We start from the raw sequence: 13480 nt of genomic DNA, 5'->3' as shown, positions 1-13480 counted from the left end.
CAGTACAATATCAAAGAATAAAAAACAAAACAGAATTAGAAAGACAAAAATTGTATTAGGAAAAATAAAACTATAACTGAAACAACTGCAACAAGGTAAAATAAAACCACAACAGAAAAAAGAAGAAAAAAAAACTTAAAAAAAAAAAAAGGGCGGGGGGCAGGGGGGGCGGGGGGAGCAAGCCAAAGGAGAGAACAATAACAAAGTATAAACAGTAAAAGAAAAGTAGAAAAATAAAAGATTTATTAGGAAAAATAAAAATATAAAAGAATTAACAGGGCTTCCCTGGTGGCGCAGTGGTTGAGAATCTGCCTGCCAATGCAGGGGACACGGGTTCGAGCCCTGGTCTGGGAAGATCCCACATGCCGCGGAGCAACTAAGCCCGTGAGCCACAACTACTGAGCCTGCGCATCTGGAGCTTGTGCCCCGCAAAAAGAGAGGCCGTGACAGTGAAAGGCCCGTGCACCGCGATGAAGAGTGGCCCCCGCTTGCCGCAACTAGAAAACGCCCTAGCACAGAAACGAAGACCCAACACAGCCAAAAATAAATAAATAAATAAATAAATAAATAAATAAATTTATTTTAAAAAAAAAAGAATTAACAACAATGAATCAACAAGGTAAAACAGAACCCCAATCTAAAAGAGGAAAAAAGGGGGGGGGAAAAAAAAAAAAAAAAAAAAGCCTTGGCTATGGGGGCAGAGTTTAGGCGGGGTGGAATTTAGGCAGGGGTGGGGTTTAGGGTGGGGCGGGACCTAGGCAGGTGGGAGATGACGTTTGAGCGTAGGGCGGGGCCTAGGCTCAGGACCCATGCAGCCAGAAAAGGCCTTGGGGGTGGGGCCTAGGCGGGGCGACGTTCAAGCGTGGGGCGGGGCCTCTGCTTAGGACCTGCGTGGAAGGGGAGAGGCAGCACGTGGAAAGGAGGGCCTCTGGAGTGTGGAGTTACGGAGTTTGTAGGTAGGGCCCTGGGTGAGGGTGTGTGGGTGGCGTTTAGGCCCAGCGCGTTGGAGGGGGCCTCCGAGGGGAGGTGGCACCGTGGGTGGGGGTGTAGGGGCGGGGCTTGGGTTCTGCGCAGCAGGAGGGAGGCTCCGAGGATAGAGGATTAGGCCCGGGAGCCCAAGAGGCTTCCCGGTGCCTAAGTGGACAGGGAAAGCGCTGGCCCCGTTCCCTTCCGTTCCTTCATGCCCCTCCCCCACCATCTCCCCCAGGGTCTTCCCCGTCGCCACTGGACCCCTAACCGTGGGTGGGTCCCGCTGGGTGTAGAACTCCTCCCCTCCCCCAGCCACCCCTCAGGGATGCCGGTCCCGGAGGTCTGGCCTTTACTTTTGCTCCTCCTTCCCTCCCTCCCACTCCCTCAGGACCTGCGTGGCTGGAGGGGGCCTAGGTGAGCAAAAGATCAGGCCCAGGATCTCAGCAGGTTCCTGGGGGCCCAAGTAGGCAGGGGAAACCTGGCCATGCTCCCTTTTGATCCTCTGCCCTCCCAATCATTCCCCAATTCCCCCCTTTCCCTTCCCCCAGCCGCTCCTCAGGGGCACCACTCCCGTCCCACCTCCACTTCTCCTCCCCCTGCACTCCCCCCACACCCCACGTCCTACCCAGTCGCTGGAGGTTCCTCCCGTCCCCTTAGGTGTCCATGGTCCCCCTCTAGTGCCTGGTAGGTGCCCTAGTTGTGAGGAGACGCAAATTCCGCATCCTCCTAGAACATCATCTTGACTCCGCCCCCTCTTTACACTTTTTATGCTGTCTGTATTGCTTACAATAAGCACTCAACAATTTTATAATCAGGCAAAAATCTATTCTAAAACATCTATTTTAGTATCTGCTCAGTATCACCTCCCTAAAAGTATCCAATAAATAGGTACTTATTTAATTGAATTTGGGTGAGAGTACCTGATTAATTAGTATTTATATGTTTTCCAGCAAGTGGCATTTCTTGCTTTTATGACACATTTCATAAATCTGCATGGATACAATGCCCCTGCCCTTGTTAAATATCCATATATTTAACAGTAAGTCAAATAAGTAAATAAATGGTGACTAGCAACTGGGAGGCAGCGATGGACAGGTGGAGCAAGCACAGAATGTTGAGTCAGAAGACCTGAGGTCCCTCTCAGCTCCAGCACTCACCAGCTGTATTCCTTAGGCAAGTCACTTAATCTTTTAGAGACCAGTTTTCTCATCTTTAAGATGGGAATGCTATCAATCACACAGAGTCACTGTGAGGGTGAAATAAAATAATGAATCAAAAAGAATTTTATAAACAATAAAGAGCTTTGGTAATACCACTGTTAACACAGCATAAGATAGAATCTGATGTCTCCCCAGAGACTTACATATATTAATAATTTAATATCTCTTGTATGAAAAGCAGAATTCCATATCAACAATTCCAACAACATCTTGAGAAGTCAACAATTCAAAGGGGCTTCTGACTTAGGTAAGACTCTGAACCTATAATGTAAGTGTGGAGTCAACCCTGACTATATCTAATGAGGACACTGTAGGGACTCATCATATGTAAATAAGGCTAAAAACACAGGATAACCTTACCTGTCCCAAGATCTCAATGCATGAAGTAAAGAACTGCCTTGTGGGAGGATGACGCTGGGTCTCATCACTGATGTAATCCACAACAGTAAAGAAGAGGCTGATGCCAACCTTCTGAACCCCAGGGGTGGGGTGCGACTGGTAGGCATTCACTAAGGCCCTGTGGGAAAATGTAGGTAAGGCTACTGGGTCTACAGACCCACAGTGTTTCCCTGATACTCTACATTTCTCAGGCAATATTCTTAAGAGTCCTCAGAGCCCCAGATAAATGTGACTTTAGAAATATTTCACGGGATAGCTTCCAACTTGACCCAACAACTTTTCAATACACACAAGTGATTTTATGTCCTCCTGGGGGGAAAAAATTCAGCCTTTATTAACATTAAATATTTTCATAATTGTATGTAATTCATAATTTATTACTCAATTTCATGTATTATAATATAAATACATATTTTTAAACACCAGAACCTTGATTTCCCTAAATTTTAAAATCCAAAATACTGACTTAGGTTGAAGAAAAAGATTTTTGTATAGAACAAGATCCTAGAATAAAAGATATCTCTTCTAATTCTCACTCTGTTTTGAGTTTCTTTCCTAGTAAAAGAAACATCAACCTCTTGTTCACCTTATCTCCTCCTCCTTCTCAGACCCCCACCCCCAATCCAACCCACAAAAGGTCTCAATTCCCCTGTCCACACCACCATCCTAATCTACTGGGCGATTCGCTGCTGGTACTAGAACATGCAGTCACCTCTGCAGTAAAAGGCAGAGTCAACCTCCCCTTTCCCAGGTAATGTCCTGGCGGCTTTGGGAAGAAAAAGGAGAGCTCTAAGAGAAACCACAATAGTCAAACGCAAGTTGGCAACTACACCTGAGAGCCCTAGTTCCCCTGAGCAATTCCACTGCCAACTTTGCTCAGTGATGACATCCTGGGTAAATGTGACTTTAATACAAAACTTAAGCACTAAATCTCTCCGTGATTGAATTCTAATACAATGTATCACCTCCTAATTCAAGGGTCAGCAAAATTATTCCACAAAGGGCCAGATAATAAATATTTTATGCTTTATGGGCTATAAATTGTCACTACACTCAATTCTGCCATTGTAGCATAAAAGCCATACACATTAGGTAAATAAATGGGCATGGCTATGTCACAATAAAACTTTACTTATAAAAATAAATGGCAGGTCAGATTTGGCCCAAAGGCCGCTGATCCCTGTACTAATTAGTGGGTGACTGGTGGCTATAGCAGCATGTATGATTACTGTCAGTAATAACAAATAGTATTTTAAATTATAATGCCCTCAAAACTTACGTAATCAAGTTTTCGGCATGCACAGCGGCTTCCACAATATTAAGTGATGGTGGTTTAGCAGCTTCTGCTTGCAACTGCTTCACTTCTTTTCGCAAAACATGAAGCTGTTGGCTTATTGCTTCATTCTTACGTAAACCTTCAAACTAACAAAAATTAAAGTGGTCAACAGACTTATTTGCCCCTACAGCTTTCTAGAGCAGATATTTTATTACAAATATCCTGGGTATTTGATAAAGAGAATATTATTACAACTAATATTGTAACTCAAAACTCTCAGTTGAACCTGAGAAGGATGGGGGAAAAAACGTCAAAAACCTATACGAGAATCTCAGGCTTTTCATGAAGAATCAAACTTGAATTAGTTCATTGCTGGTTCAGATCCTTTTGTAGGCTATGTTCTACATCACTCATGCTTCAATGCTCCAATTCTCATCAAAAATAAACTCAGTGTCTCCCACCACTGGGGCTTCTCTTGAAGCACATCAAGCCCCCCTCTGTTGGCCATCCCTCCCCATAACCATAACCCCTCTCTGTTCTCCCAATCCAGAAGCACATATAATTTGACTCAAGACACTGTGGCTGCACGTTTCATCTGCACCAAACATAAAAAGAAGATGATACAAATCTGTTAATAAAACAACTGCCATTTTGAAAGGAAGAAAAGATATATACTTATAAAAGAAACACCAAAAATAAGATAAAATACAAGAAGTGCCCAAACCAGCTGCGTGCCTAGGAAAGCGCAACTGACTAATTCAGTGGTTCCTAAAAGCCGGTCTTTGATAAAATTTTTATTGGTTCTCAGTAAAGATGTGAAAAATAAGAAGAATTTATTGAGCTTTTTTAAAAAAAAAACTAAATTTATTTCAATTTTTTTAAAACTATACTTTATTTAAGATTATGTCTTTCCTATTTGAGGGGGTTGTTAATATCCCTTTCTCTAATTAATTGATGGTGACCTATACGGTAACTGCTTTGTATGTACATTTTAAATGTCCTTTTTTGCCTGTGGACAGATACAGAGAATATCCTAGGCCCAGGTTGCAACACAATGTGGCAGTTGTGGGGGACAGGACAGAGGGACAGCCAAGAGGAGCTCAACCAAGTAGGGGGTCAGGGCTGGAGAGGGCAGTGTAATCAGACTGGGGAGCAGGGGGGCCTGTCTTAGAGATACCTTTAATGCAGGTTAGGGAATTTGGGCTTATCTTGCAGGCATGGCAGGAAATGCTGAAGAAACCAGAACATTTAGAAAGCAGGAATTTTAAATCCTACATTCTCTTCACATAGTCTTCCCCAATCACTTGGGTGAGCAGTAGAGTCTACATTTTCTTTTACATGCACCTGCCCAAACCCAGACCTCAGCCACCACTGCAGTGATTACAGGTATCCTTTGTTTATAAATAATGTAATTACTTAATTTACAAACTTGCTCAAATGAATCCCTTATATCCCTGCCAGAGTTATTTTCATAAATTCCAGATCAAAAGCTCCTGAAGGGCAATGGTCCTGCTTGTTTTGCTTTACACAGCAGCCCAGTGCAGCACAACTCTGATAGATGGCATGTTGAGCCCCTACTTTTATGATCATGATAATAACTTTCTTCCACAAAACTCACCAATGTTGTGTTAAAAATCTTTATAAAACTTCTTGTTTTAAAGAAATAATAAGCTGTTACTACGAATCAAAAGGCATAAAAGATGGTTAGCATTTTTTAGCAATAAAGTATTGTTTAATTTTTAAAAAACGGCATAAAAGTGAATATCCAAGAGCATATAATGTTAACAACAATTACTTCAATTTTTACTACTGGAGAAACAAAAGATTAAAAAAAGTAAATTACTTCCATTAAACCACATAATGAATCAATACAAATATTTTATTTCAAATCTTTCAAATAACAGGCCAATGTTTAATAGCCCAAAATGTGCTCAGGAGTATGTGCAGTCAGCTTTTTTGCCCAATATGTCATCAAGTACAGTTAAACTGGGTCTCTGAGAGTCACGGCCCTTGGCTGACCTGGAGAGAAAGCATCAAAGAGAGGAAAAGAGAGAATCTGAGAGGAGGAAGGAAGACAGTGACAATGAAGGGAAGTGGAAAGACAATGGGTAATAAAAAAGAGAGGCTCACTTGACTGGGAAATGCAGAGAGAAAGGACTAAAATCACTTTGTAACTTGAACTTTAAAACTGCCACCCCATGTTGTAGAAACTACTGATGCTGAAGAATAAAAGAAAATCAACTAGTTTAGGAAAGTTTAAACTTTCTCACAAAAAAACCCAAAATTATCATAATTTCCTAGTCTACTTATTTTTGTTCATTGTTCCTACCACTGTTAAAAGTTTTCTTACTTGAGGGGAGGTGAGAGAGATTGAATGACTACCAGCTCATAATTACAAGAAGCTGTAGACAATAGAACAAAGCAGCATGCTGGAAGCCCGTCCCCTTGAGTCACTATAAGTAGACAAAGAAATACAGAAGTTGCACAAAGCATGTGCTTCAGTAAGCTGTTAAAATAATGTGAGGCCCTCAGTGGGTCTTTTCCATCTTTCATTTCTAGGAATGAGCAAATTTTTCACATGATAATAAATCAGTCCTGGGTCCAGCAAACATGCCCCACAATACCAAAGAACAACAAAAGGAACCCTATTATAAATCACCCCATATCCTCAGGGAATATCACCAAATTATTAGAGGCTTCTGTTAGGAGAGGTCACCACAGAAGAGGCACGTCTCACTTCCCAGAAAATATCTTTGGCTTTTGTATACCCAAAACAAGCTACACATAGTTCAAACATTTGCAGATGGCTGGAAATTTCCAGGGCTTTCCCTCACAGAAAAATTCTACTAAGCAATAAGATATTTTCATGATATAATTTGAAATCTTTACAAAAGAGCCATTGAAATTTATATTTAAAATACGCTTAACATGTTTTAATTTTAGAACTTAAAATTCACACTTGAAATATAAAATTATTTTCCATGAAGTTGATTTTAAAAATTCATCCAATCCAGGAATTCTCTAATCACTGAAAAAGAAGCACTCCTGTCACACTAACTCAGAAAGAGATGGGTACACATGTTAATTCAAATGAGATTTGACCATCATGATCAGCTACTTTTCAAAAATCAGAGCTGAAACAGCCAAAGCAAATGGCCTGGCCATTTCCCAATATTGAATGGAAAAGCACAACTCTTGAATTTAAATAGATGCGGGCTTGAATTCCAACTGAGCCACTTACTAGCTGTGTGAGTTTGACAAGTCTCTGAGTCTCTCTGAACCTGCTTTCTCTTCCTCATTCTGTGAAGCTAAGTGAAAAACGTAAGCAAAGCCCCTAGCAGATTACCTGGAATGTGAGAGTGCCCAAGCAAGGGATAAGAAATACTCTGAACAGGGCTGAGAAATAAAGTAGTGCACTGAAGTATGACCAGCCTTACTGCTTTCCAAGATCGAATGCCCGGGAGACACTTGTATTAGAGTAAAAAGGTAAGTGGAGCAGTGTGTGGTATTTAAGTCAGGATTTTGTATGGAAAGCATTAAACTGGCCAATTAAGCATTAAATTGGCCAAAGGTAAGCAGGATCAAAAATGACTGCCAATTTCTAGTAGGAAAAATTTCCAACTTCCATGTCTCCCACAGCCAGATAATATCTTCAGGGAGATCATTATGAAGGGTATGTATCCATCATTCATTCCTTCAAACACATCCATTCTGTGACACTGACTGTGTGAAGCACTGACAACATAAACATGAAAAAGACAAGATCCTGACCCTCAGGTAACTCAAAATCTGTTAAAGGCTACAGAACTAATCCTAACACAAAACAAGCTGCAATACAGTCTAACAAGTGGTGTGCTTGCGGCTCTCACTGACTGATTCGGGGGTGTTAAAGGGTACCTATCATGTGCCAAGAGCCATTCTAGGTGGTACTGGTAATACAGACGAATAAGGACAGGAGCTCGATTCCCAAAGAGGTTACAGTCTGGTAGGAAAAATAGCAGGTAACTACAACAGCATTTATGCTCAAGCTGCGATAAGAGGAGGGAATATCTCAGTCTGACTAGAGGAGTCAAGAAGACCTCAAGAAAAGATGCTGCCTGAACCAAGGAATGAAGGGATGAGCAGAAGCTCAGAAATGAGTGGGGGAGAACAAATAACAGCATATGCTAAGAACAAAGGCATGTCATGTTTGCAGAACAGAAAAGGTCTAAATTGCTAGAAAATAGAAGGTTTGGAGAGTGGGAGAGAGGGTAAATGATGTTGCTAGAAAAAGATTAAGAACAGATTATGGAGGGTCCTAAGAGACATACTCCTTTTAGATACTAGAGAACCAACGCGGGTTTTTAGCCCGGAAATGTGATCAGATTTGTGTTTAAAAAGATGAATGGTGGAAAATGAACTAGATAGAGAGAAAGACTATGGACAGGAAGGCTGCTGTATTAGTTCAGGGGAGAAGTGATGTGGGCCGACCATAGGGCAATGGCAATACAAACAGAGAAAGGCATACATTTAAAGCCATTTCAAAGGCAGAACCAATATGACTTGGAAAGCAACTAGATAGGAAGTATAGGGGTGGGGGTGGGGGGCGATGTGGATACTGATGCCTCGGTCTCCATCTTGGGAGCCCAGGTAAGTGGAATTACAGAAAAAACAGGTTTGACAGGTAAAGATGAGATTAGTTTAGGACCTAAGGAGTTTGAGGTATCTATGGGACATTCATAGAACATTAAGTAAGCAAGAAGAAGTCTAGACCTAGAACTCAAGAGAGAATTCTGGACTAGACAAACAGAACAGGAGTCATCAACATATGGACTGACCCTTCGGGGGTCATGGACTGTTGAGGATCGACTGAATCTATGAACTCTCCAGGAAAAAAAAATTTCTGTACACTTTCAGGGTCTTCTCTGGCCCACTAAAGACCCTTCACAAACCCCAGATTAAGAACTCCAGCACAGACAAAAGGAAAAAGCAGCTGGTATCACAGTGAAGAAGGGAATCAGGAGTAGAACCAAGCACAACCAGCAATCCAAGCGTTGAGGAACCCTGGAGGAAACTGAGAAGTGGCTAGAGATCTGAGGAATCTAGAAGAGGCCTCATGATGTTCAGCATCACCAGATGATAGAATGATGTCAAACAGGATCAACACTACTAATCACAACCACGAGGTGGTCACTGGACACCTGTATATGGAGGGGCTACAGTTTTACATTGTAAGAATAACACAATCTACCTTCTTCAGGAATACTCTCTCCCAGTGACAGTTTCTTGATGAGCCATAAACACTCAGAACTCACCTTCCCTACCCCTGACAAACACCTCTCTTCCTACAAACTAAAGTCATCCATTTGTGTAATGGACAGCATTAGACTCAAGTACAATATTTAACAAAAAATCAGAGCAAACCTAACTGACTTGCTTAGATAACGCCCAAGCTTCACGGCAGCTAGAGTTTTAACTTTCCTCCACTTTGCTCTTAGCCATTAATGAGTAGCAAAAAAAAATTTTATCTTCAGTTCCTAGAAGTATCAACCAGTAAATACTGCCCAGGACAGCTGGAATTAGCAATTACTGTATAATTTTCCAAAGAAATCCTATTTAAGTCTCAGACTACGAAAGTTGCTTGCTGTCTTTACATTTTTAATTCCCCTGGCACATCTGCATCATCAGGCAAAATAATGGCTGGAGTAGTACTGTTGATACTGATACTTCTAGGAGCCATCAGTGGGAGTTCCCAAGCTTCTGGATTTTCCAAATGATGGGACTTCCCAAACTGAAAGTCAGGGCACTGGGCAACAAGTAAGGCCAGCAGAAAATTAAAATGTGCTTTAAGAAAACTTGGATATTTCTAATGAGGTTATGGCCACGAAACACAGTTATTTTTCAAATTCTTTAAGCTTCTATAAAATCTCTATTTTTGCTGTCTGTCCTTTCTTGTCTTTTTACTTCTTCCTTCAAGCAATCTTAGCATCTACCAATTTTTCTTTTGAAAAGTATTTTTTGTGTTGTCTGTAAAAGCAAAATCTAAGGCATATTCATTTTAATCCCTATCATAGATCATCGTCTTTCTGATCTCCTTCCAATCAAAATTATTTTGAAGGTATTTTAGAAAAGGTGTACCTTTTTATTTCAGAATTAACAAACTAAAGGTTATAAAAGAAATTTGAATTCAAGGGTTCAGATAAATCAAGACTATAATCCCTTTTTCTGAAAAGGAAAAAAGACAGGTCACTGGTAGGCTTAGAATTAAAGCTCCCAGGTCTGCCTAGTGGCATTTTCCACCGCAAGACCCTGCAATTTAACAGGAGGTCAAGCAATCAGACCTGTTCTTTGGCTGGGACAGCAAATATTTACAACTCTTCAAACAGTAAGCTATTAGCCAGAATTGGAAAGACATTTCTTTGTACTTATCTCAGTAGTCACTTAAAAAAAGGCATTTTAGGAGAATTCCCTTCTCTATATAGAATTAACAGCCTGACAAAGATATGTAATTTCAAAATATGGAAAAATACCATATTTGTAAAAACACAGACTGGTAATAAAATGTCCCTTTTTTATTATAACTGGATACATTTTCAGCCTTTTTCCCACCAACTCAATCTCCACCCTCAGCTGGCAAACTTTTCTTCCGGTTTTATTATTTTAGCAAGTGATCCTTCTTAAATACCTCTACCTTAGTCTTGCTAAAGCATTAGCAACTGGGGGAATAAAAACACACCAAAAGAAAATTAACTTCATAAGGTACCTGGCCAAAGATATTATCTCAGTATTTAGGAATCTCACATTCCAGGCCAAATTTCTTAATAGAGGCATACAGCTATGTTGAAAAAAATTAGAAATGAATTTTGAAGGTAATAAAAAAATACGAGTATAAAAAATTATTTCAAAGAAGACATTTTAAGAAAACAGTCTCCTAGAAGAAACTGATGAAAAATACATTAGAACTGTTAAAATATGGACTGGCACAAAAAGAAGGGAAATTTTTGAAAGACAACCAAGAGTCAGTAAAATAAATACCCCAATTTGTAAAAGCTAACAAAAAAAGAGGAGCTATTTTTGTGCAAGTGTAGTCAAGGAGCAGGTAGCGCCTGTCTCCAAGCATTTCTTTCCCAGCTCACGGAATACTGAATTCACTTGCAGAAAGAGTACCGTGCAGTGACTAAGGAGCATGCACTCTGCAGCTGGAATGCCTGGGCCTTCCTGGTTTTGCCACTCACTGGCAGCGTCACCTTGGATATGTAACTTAACCTCTCTATGCCTCTATTTCTTCATCTGGAAAATACAGACAATAAAGATACCCACCTTACAGTATTGTGGTGAGGATAAAACAAGTTCTGTAAAGTGTTTAGACTCTACCTGGCATAAAGTGAGTGCTATGACATACTGGCTAAGGCTAACCTTCCATTCTGAAGTCCTTACGATGTCATAGACCCAACTTTGGCCTGTTAGCAAGCTCCACCCAACTGATCTGCTTTTCACACGTGCCTCCCACCTTTGTCTTCAGTGGCTCCCCACTACCCGCAGCATTCAGCCAGAGCCCCCACGTGATGATCCTTTCCAATGTGAGTTCCAACCTGTCCAACATGAATCACGCCCCCCAAAACAACAACTGAAACAGATCGATTGAGCCACTGGCCCCTAGGTGAAGTCATGGTGACCCCATTCCCGCATTCCTTCTAACTGAATCCAAACTATCATCACCAAAATCTTTTAACACTAGTTTGAGCCCCTCTCTCCAAGAATCATCTCAATTATTCCCCTTTTCTTTTCATTTCTATCTTGACTATCTGTCTTACAAGACTCATCAGCACTTACGGAAATAAGTGATTAGCTTTGTGTGTATCTTCACTCTCCCCAAAACTATTAAATGTTTTGGGACATGGATGATGTACTAAATACTTCTTTCAGTCTTTCCCAATGATATGCCAATATTAGGGACTCAAATGAAATTCTCTGAATTATGAAGAGACTTAATCTTACCTGAACTGTTACAACTCCTGCTCCTTGGCACTTCTTGCCACTACTGCCTCTACACTCCAAATGTAGCGTGGTCTGTTCTTCTCGATTAACATACTGCTTGGGCATTGTGTCCAACAGCTCACTGTCCAGCACAACCTGCTGAGATTCCCGAAGAGCTGCAGTTCTGAAAAACATCATCGGTAGGTTAAAAAAAAAAAAGTCTTAGGAAAGATTTTATGATAAGTGATAAAGGCTTCCAGTCACCCCCAGCCTGCATTAGAGAACGATAAGGCACAAGAATTCCACAGTAACAAAAAACCAAAGGTGTGTGTGCCAAGACTTACCCAAATCCTCTCCCTGGCAGTCAGAGAGTTAAAAAAGGAAGGAAAAGTAAGACAACTTTTTAGCCAGAAACAAAGCTCCACTTAGAATCTGTGTTATATCAACAATGTTTTTTTAAGTGAACCCTTAAGTGCAGAAGAGCAAATGAGAATTCCATCCTGATTTAATCATCCTAAAGGGGGACCTTATTTGTAAGTATCAGTGACTTCTTAGATATTAGCAATTCAAACTGAGATGTGGAAGACATGGAAAGCTAGTTGTTTACATGGGTGTCAACACTGTTTTAACTGTATTGATTATTACAGTGATGTGCAGGCGGCCTGTGTGGTGCATGTGCAAACAACACACATACGATACATGACTAAACCAAAGACAACCAAGGGATAAAGGGCCAATAAGAGATTGATTCCCATGGGCTTTGCAAAGATAAACTCTTTCACTTTATAAATAAAACAGACTCTACACGCACTCCTCCTCACAGGATCACAAGCTACAATCAAAACCTTATACAGTTGATCATTCTGTATCCACCGTGAACTCAAAATACTAAAATGACTTTCCCACACTTCAATCAAGTATCTGTGTCAATTTTTAAAAGAATATGGAGAGTTAGAGAGAAAAGCAGTGACAAAAGAGAGTAAATCTCATTTCATTCCCTTTTAACACCATCTTTCCAGTATCAGAAGATCTCCTCAGGAAAAGCATAAGAAAAAAATTTAGCTGGCACTGCTGACACTTGGAAATGCCACAAGAAACTGTATAATTTATATAGTCCATGAAAGCACCACGTAATTTCCACATGAAATTAAAAGACTTGTCACAACTTGGTTAACTAAGGTAACCATCTGAGCCAGTCTGGTCAAATTACCCTGGTGGTGAGAAGGCTAATGAAGAAGCTCTCCTAGGTGCTACTCATCAGGCTGTCAAAGCAGCAAGCACAGACGCATGATCCTGGAGGGCTTGTGGTCTTACCTGGCCTGCTGCCGCAGCAGATTCAGGTCTGTGCGTACCAGCTGGATGGCGTCCTTCTGACTCAGGATCGAGGCTGAGGAAATAACTGGCACAGGAGGCCTCATTGGCTGCAGAACAAGGGGAGGTTGGGGGTCCTCATGTTTCCGCAGGTTACTTAAAACCCTTTCTTTAGCTGAAAAAAAAATTAAGTCATATTTACTGAATAATGGCTACTACTAGGTCATAATGTACTACAAAACTAATCTGTTACCTTCATAAAGAATGTTAGAGATCTGAAGAATAGTTGTTTAAATCATCAGAGGCCTAAATGAATAAAATTATCTTTTGTTCCTTGCAAGTTTTGAGG

The 13480-nt window shown here is 40.8% G+C and overlaps 1 protein-coding gene across 5 annotated transcripts in view; it reads right to left on the bottom strand.

Moving 5' to 3' along the window:
- The window catches only part of EPG5 (ectopic P-granules 5 autophagy tethering factor), a 131822-nt gene that overhangs the window by 50285 nt on the left and 68057 nt on the right, over positions 1–13480 (bottom strand). For 4 of the 5 annotated variants that reach the window (XM_061168863.1, XM_061168864.1, XM_061168865.1 and 1 more), the window contains exons 26-29: positions 13135–13306; positions 11842–12004; positions 3868–4010; positions 2550–2706 (exon numbers count right to left, since the gene is read on the bottom strand). In XM_061168863.1, the coding sequence (XP_061024846.1) occupies positions 2550–2706; positions 3868–4010; positions 11842–12004; positions 13135–13306 (635 nt within the window). The remainder of the gene's footprint in view (positions 1–2549; positions 2707–3867; positions 4011–11841; positions 12005–13134; positions 13307–13480) is intronic. The other variant, XM_061168867.1, reaches the window with a different exon arrangement.

Source organism: Eubalaena glacialis, chromosome 15 (genome assembly GCF_028564815.1).
Source record: "Eubalaena glacialis isolate mEubGla1 chromosome 15, mEubGla1.1.hap2.+ XY, whole genome shotgun sequence".
In the NCBI taxonomy this organism is placed as follows: Eukaryota; Metazoa; Chordata; class Mammalia; order Artiodactyla; family Balaenidae; genus Eubalaena; species Eubalaena glacialis.
The sequence above is the reverse complement of the archived record's forward strand: the minus strand, read 5'-3'. Positions and strand labels throughout refer to the sequence as shown.